Below are 7,232 nucleotides of genomic sequence, written 5' to 3' on the forward strand. Positions count from 1 at the left end.
CATCGCAACTCAGTGCTCATAGTTAATTATTTGTTTTTTTAGTCCCTAGTTTCTTGTTCATCATTGGTGTTTATCTCATATCCCTAAGGCTTTATTGTTTTTTATGCTTTGTGTAATTTTCTATGTTTTGATTTCACGACAGTCGATACCATCTCTAATTCATTAATTTTATTTTATTTAATCATATCATTGGTTTGTGACCTTGTGTATGAATTGAGTTTAATATGCTTGTGTATGCCTCTTATAAAAAAGGAACTTTAGTATGTATAGTATTTTTGTTTCTGCCATTTATTTTTCTTGTAAGGAACGTACTGTTCATGAAATTAAAGCCTGCTCTTTTATGCTTCTTATCATAAACGAACTTTAGTTGCACTTTGAATTGGATTGTTAGCATTGCCTTTGTGTTCGTGGTCTCACTACTAGAAAAAAGGATTTTCTTGACAGACAAATTACGACATACAACATTTTTATGACATGTATAAACGACTGTCATACACCTTATGTCATATATCGTAAAATATCAATGATTTACGACAGACAAAAATGTATGTCGTAATTTTATGTCATATTTTAAAGAGTAAATTAAAATGATTTTTATCCGTTAATACTATAAGGAAAAGTTAGTAATCGCAAACAATAATACAATGATGCTATGTCAACAAGTACATGAGCACTATATAGTATGAAAAAAAATTAAAGCAGGTTTAAAGGATGTGAGTTAAATATTAAAACCAATAAACCACTAGATTAGTGCAAAAAAACTAATTACAAAGCAGGGGGAAAAACCCGAACTAGCGAACCAATTTGAAATAGCTCCACTTTGCTGTGAGGAAAAAAAAACAAAAAAATAAGTGTTTGAAAAAAAATTATATTTTGGTGAAAACTCTAAAAAAACTTGAAGAATGACCTTTCTAATCAGTAGGTTAGCATTATTTTTGTTTGCTAACCTACAAATAATAGTTATTATAAATAAAAAATGATACATGGTAGAAAATCTCATATATAAAAATGAAAATTATGCATGATAATAACTAGCAAAACACCAAAATTTTAAAGGAAATAAGTGTTTAGATGGCTTGTAAAAAAAATAATAATAAGCACTTGAAGGACGGTTTCTATAACAAAAAAAACTAAAAGAATTGAAGGACCACTTCTACAACTTGGATGATTTATGAATAGCAAAGAAGAATGCAGGGCTATTTCAGTAATGTGGATTCCAATTTCAATAAAATGAGGCGTTTTTTAAAGTATTACCTCCTAAGAGCATTACTTTATGTTAATTTGCAGTATTAGGCTACAGTCGCCACCCCTCTCGCCAAACACTCTCTACCAATATTTACACCATCTCCTATGAGTCGCTAAGGGACTCGCCAATGACGAGTCGCAATTGTAGTAGCGAGAAGAGAGAGAAGGAAAAGACTGACTGTTTGGTTGGGGTTGTTTTTATTATTTTTTTTTTCAAAACAAAACCTATTAAATTTATCTCGCTACCACTCACTACCTTTTTTTAACATTGGCAATATAAAAACCTATGTGTCAATAAAAAATCCTAAATGGGTCACCTAAACCATATATCCAAATTTCACTAAATGGCCGAACCTAAACCATATACCCTAATTATACGGATGAATCTTCCATTTACTCTATCCAACAATCCGATGTCCTAATCGATCCCTATTTGATCGAGTTTCATAACCACATATCCACTGCCACCAGATATGATATTTTCAGACGCCTGACGACTGTTGATGTTAAGTTTTCGTCACCTGATTGTGTAACATTCTGTTTAAAATAAAATAAATAAAATAAAATAAATGAAATAAAATGAATAAAATAAAATAGGTAAATAAATAAAATAATAAACCCTAAAACCGCGAGATGTATTTTATATTTTATTTTAGTTTAGCCCTAAATCCGTAATAATTTATCAGCTTTAGCCATAAGACGCTAAATGGTATAATTTCCAGAATTTGGGGTCTATATTGTAAATTAGGACTTGAAATGTGAAAGATTTTGTGAAGCAAAGGTTGTTTAGTAATTATTGGATTTAAATTGTAAAGGAGTTGTAGAGGCAGGGACCAATCTCGTTAAAATACATCCAAGTTTGGTAAAACACGGACTTGAGCCCGTGATTCCTTACCCCTACCGTTTTTAAAGTGCAACACCCGAAAACCCTAACCCTACAACACTCTTTCAGCCGCCACCTTAATCCCGGGCATCCCAGCCGCCACCGGCCTGCTGCTGTGAACAACCGCTGCCGCCACCTCCGTTCCTTGCTGCACCGATTCGCTGAGCATCCCGTCTACCTTCCCTTCTGACGAGAACGAGTGGCGACCGTGAGTGCGTCCGCTGCCACCATTCCTTCATCTTCTTCTTCTTTCTGTCGCCATCTGCAACCGCAACACGGCAGTTGTCGGTGCTGATCCGACTGCCCCTCGCCTTCTTTCTGTCCTGCAGCAGCTAGCCGCCACCGTCGCCGCTCGTACTGCCCTCCCATCCGCTATCCGCTGCTCCGGTCGTCGTACCACCCCCGAAGAGGAAGAAACCAAAAGTTATATATCTAGCTTCATCGTAGCTTTCACGCCATAACACACTTGTATCTGCATCTGTCTATGAGTCAGTTCAAAAGGATTTGGATTACACACAACACAAACACTACAGTCTCCATTATGTGTAATAGTTTGTGTGAATTGTTTGATTTAATAACGCACACAATATGCATCTTCCTTAATGTGTGACCTAAAACATGATTTGAATTGAGTGTATGCTCTGAATATTCGTGAATTTATTGAAAATTGGGTTAAATTATGTGTTGAAGGCAACAACGATTGGGGCTTTTGCGAGAATGACAGTTGAAGATTCAAAAAAGTTGATTTCACCAGAATTCTACCCTTCTTGGGTTGTTTTATCAGAGACAGAAGTTGAATGATACTTATCTACCCTACATTCTTCCTGCTTATGTACTTTCTCTCCACTTTCTTTCTATCTTCTTCGGGGACTGATTATTCTACTTAATCTTTCAGTTGACCTGGCTTAATGCTCATCTTACAAAGATCTGGCCTTATGTTGATGAGGTCAGTTTTAAATTTTAAACACCTCTATTCACCATCATTATGGTAATATGCTTATCATGTGTTTTTGGATTGTCTTGTAGGCAACATCTGAGCTTATAAAGGCTAATTTGGAGCCAACTCTTGAACAATACAGACCAATGGTGTTGTCCTCTTTGTCATTTTCCAAGTTTACCCTCGGCACGGTGGCCCGCCAGCTTACAAGTTAGGCTAATTGATAGTATTACCATTTGTATTTATCCTTTTATTGTAAGAAGATTCCACATATTCTTGAATCTTAATTATCAATTGTTTATATTGTTTAGGAGTTTCTATTGTTGAAGATGGAGGTGAAGGAATAACTATGGAGTTGGAAATGAATTGGGATGGAAACCCTAGTATAATACTTGATATCAAGAGTAGACTAGGAGTTGGATTGCCTGTGCAGGTAATTCAATTTGCCTAGCTGTCAAGGGTTATTATTGGAATTTGGAAAATAATTGGCTTCAACTTTGTTTACTATTAACAAACCATATTCTTTAATCTTAATCAGTTTTGTTGTTCAGGTGAAGAATATTGCATTCACTGGGGTTTTTAGGTTGATTTTTAAGCAAATAATAAGATGATCATGATCATAAATTTTTTGATTATTGATGCTTAAAATAACCAAATTTGGAGTAATACCTGAAGCTCAAAACTTTTCCATGTGCAGTAGAATTGCTGCTTTTTTTTTTTTGCAAACAAAGGGCGTAAACTTTGTGCTATAAGCACAGATGGAACAACATGCGAAATGAACTCTGAAACTGGTGAATTGTTAAAAGAAATGAAAATCTCAAAGAAAATTATCTCTTCATCTGTATATTTTTCTGGTGAGTCTTCCTAACACATGGTCCTTAAATTGTCTTAACCTTTTTCTTCTAACGTTTGTTTTCTTGTAATGATAGATGATAAAATATTAGCTGCATCAGATACCAATATCAGAGTTCTCACCTTAGATGATGGAGAAGAACTACTTAAGTTTTCCACTGATAATGTATGTTCCTACCTTTTGTATGCACATTTTTAAAGTGATTACTGCAGTTCTGATGAATATTTTTTTTTGACTTTTCTTTAGGCCCTGTGAATCATATGTTTATGTTGGATGATACAATCACCATAATTACATCTGTATTTGGTGACAAGAATCTGCATGTGTGGAAAAATGGATCAAGTCAACAACCATTAGCTGCAAGAGACTATGCATCGAGTACAATTATTCCAACTTGTAATGTTGTGATTGACATATCAAATGCTGCAAAAGATTTGATTGAACAAGATAATACTCTTTACATGCTTCCATCAACCCCACAAGCACTGTTGGATTTAATGGATGGCTCTACTGGACCTGATGCTATCATTGTTGCAGAAAAGAATGTTGCCCTTTTGACTCCCCGAGCTGGTTCCTGAGACCCCTCTTCTATTCCTTCTATTTTTTGTGTTTCTGCTGCCCTTCAATATCGTACATGTATGTGTGTGTGTTAGAGTGATGTGTAATTACTAAAATACCCTTGGTTAATTTTTGGGTTGGAAGGTTCGGATGCCTACTTAGCATCGGTGTTGGAATCGATGGAATTCTGTTTGAAGTTGCGGGGTTCGGAAGCTTGTGTTTTGGAGGACTTAGCAAAAGCTATCAATCTGGTGCATATCAAGAAGGATCTTGTGGAAAGTGGTCACGCGTTGCTAAACCATGCTTATCACAATCAACAAGAATACTAAAGGTATGAGGGTGGAACTGGAATCTGTGATCCTGATGGAATTGGAATATGTGATTCCGTTCCGATGCCAAATAAACGGAGTTTAATTCTATCTGAAGATGTAACCAGAATCAGTGATTCCGACAGAATTGGAATCAGTGTTTCCGATGGAACCAAGACCTTACAAAAACTTCAAATGAAAACCAAAATTGCAAGAGAACCTTTTAACATTATGGTTAGTGTAATGGAATGTATTATTGTATATGTATGATGTAGGATATCTTATTTTGCATTATTAGACATTAAATGTGTAATTTAGTTTGTTTAATATTTGGTACAAATTTAGAATATATATATATATATATATATATATATATATATATATATATATATATATATATATTTATATGTAAATATGACATAAAAATATGTCGTAAAACTATGTCAAAAATCATGTCGTATAGAATGTAATAAACGTCTGTCATAATTACAAGAATGTTACGAATTACGACATACAAAGCCAATCGTAAATGTATGTCGAAAACGTGTGTCGTTTTTGTATGTCGTAATTGTGGGTCATAAAGGTCTGTCGTAAATTTATGACAGACCAAATGTCTGTCATTATCCTTTATGACATGACTTTCAATGACAGACTTTTGTCTGTCATGTATAGGCATTTACGACAGACAATGTCTGTCAAGGAAAGCTTTTTTTCTAGTAGTGTCTGTTAGTGTAGTTTTCTAGTCCATCCCATTGTCAAAAATTGATTATTTATATTTGATAATTGTTGTGAAATGATTTGTTACTTCTTCTTCGAGATATATAAGTGGAAAAAGGAAATATTAAAATTCAATGTTAATGAGCCAGCCAATATCCCTGAAAACTCTAAAGCATATAGTTATCATACATATAGTTTTTTATGATGTCAAATTTGAATTGCATTCTAATTCAATCAGAACTAGGTGTGAGACCGTGTTGTATATGGAGCTTTTTTTTAAGAAACTTTTTAATATAAAGTGGTAAGCATTACATATTTTTTTTAGTGATAATTTTACATAAATACAAAAGATATAATGAATAAATCAACCTTTTCAATATATAACCAAAAAAATAAAAATGTATGTAATTATAAAATGATGATGAAAATAATGTTGTAATCAGGGCCGGTCCAAGAAGTTTTGAGGCGCGGGGCAAAAACAAAAAAATGAGGCCCCTTAAAACATCATAAAATATAATGAAAATGCATGTATGAAATAATGACACAAAAATACTTACTAAAATTCATATGATTATTCATTCTTATTAGTGATATTTTCCTTTTTATAAATAACATTATGATTTAGTTGGTTATATTCTCATTCATGTGAGTGTTATTTCTATTCTCATTCGTGTATAATAGATCAACTTTATTAGGTTTTCTTCCAATAAGTTGCTAGGTAATTTTTTATATTTTAGTTATAATAATAATTTATATTAAACAATTCCAATTAAAAAACTAGTATTAAAAGGAAAACAATATGATATGGTGTCTTCTATAGTTGATTTTTCTCCTTGGAAAATTGAAATACACCTGCCATACTACTTCTTTAGTTCTCTTTCGATTTTGCTGCTAATAAAAACCCATTACATAATTTAACTATAATAGAAGTTAAAAGGAAAAAGATAAAACAAAGAACACACAGAAACTTACAAATCAATAGTCTCACAAAAACTTGAAGACTGATCCATTCTAGACAAAATAAATGTAGTCTTTGAAGTTGTTATAAAAATATATAAAATAATAACCCAAAACATGAATTCAAAAAGTAAGAATAAAGTTCAAATAACAGAGCTTGATCTCTAGAAGTTTAAAGAAGTAATTTTAACCACAAAAGAACGCACAAGAAAACTTATAAGTTACATTTTTACTTGCAAGAACACATGTCTCAAAGATTTCACAACACAAGTCTACAAGAATAAGATGTTTTGCTTGCAAGTACACAAGGCTTACATATTTCAGAGTAACAAGATGACACATTTTCGATTTCTCACTTACCCATTTATGCCTTAAGGCTATCGGCAATGGTCACACGTGGTTTTGTGAATAAAGGTGACGGCACATAGATATTTGAAAGACCCTAACTTTCGTATTTCTGAAGACATTCTCACTCCAAAACATGCTACATGCATATTCATAAAAACAATCTTTTACATTGATAATTTGATTAAATAAGACTGGATACAAACCAACTAAGTTTTTAGTATATTACATAACTACCCAGGATATTGTAATTTTATACATACGTAAACCGAAGTACGTAAGTAATAGTAAAAACTATTCTACATCTTCCGACAGTATATAACCATACTGGTTACTTATCTCCTTCAATTATTAAACACTGAGACGGGTAAGCGGTGACACTTAGTGAGTTCAATAATAAATACAATATAACGTTATGCCATATATATA

General features: G+C 33.0%; 1 protein-coding gene across 1 annotated transcript; it reads left to right on the forward strand.

Annotated features, from left to right (window-relative positions):
- The first annotated feature begins 2,423 nt into the window (after positions 1–2,423).
- On the forward strand, positions 2,424–5,111 carry LOC145137220 (uncharacterized). The gene is made up of 7 exons (XM_079071361.1): positions 2,424–2,550; positions 3,022–3,074; positions 3,155–3,275; positions 3,377–3,498; positions 3,766–3,919; positions 3,995–4,083; positions 4,165–5,111. The coding sequence occupies exons 3-7, from the start codon at positions 3,212–3,214 to the stop codon at positions 4,171–4,173; spliced, it is 438 nt and encodes a 145-aa protein (XP_078927487.1). The 5' UTR covers positions 2,424–2,550; positions 3,022–3,074; positions 3,155–3,211; the 3' UTR covers positions 4,174–5,111.
- The last annotated feature ends 2,121 nt before the right edge of the window (positions 5,112–7,232 follow it).

Source organism: Lactuca virosa, chromosome 9 (assembly GCF_052849685.1).
Source record: "Lactuca virosa cultivar CGN04683 chromosome 9, Lactuca_virosa_CGN04683_v6, whole genome shotgun sequence".
Lineage (NCBI taxonomy): Eukaryota > Viridiplantae > Streptophyta > Magnoliopsida > Asterales > Asteraceae > Lactuca > Lactuca virosa.

Excerpts from the sequence above, each read along its gene's own strand:
- LOC145137220 (XM_079071361.1), top strand. The coding sequence starts at position 3,212 with ATGGTGTTGTCCTCTTTGTCATTTTCCAAGTTTACCCTCGGCACGGTG. Across the intron at positions 3,499-3,765 it reads GAGTTGGATTGCCTGTGCAG|AATTGCTGCTTTTTTTTTTT; the intron begins GTAATTCAATTT and ends CATGTGCAGTAG. Across the intron at positions 3,920-3,994 it reads TTCATCTGTATATTTTTCTG|ATGATAAAATATTAGCTGCA; the intron begins GTGAGTCTTCCT and ends TTGTAATGATAG.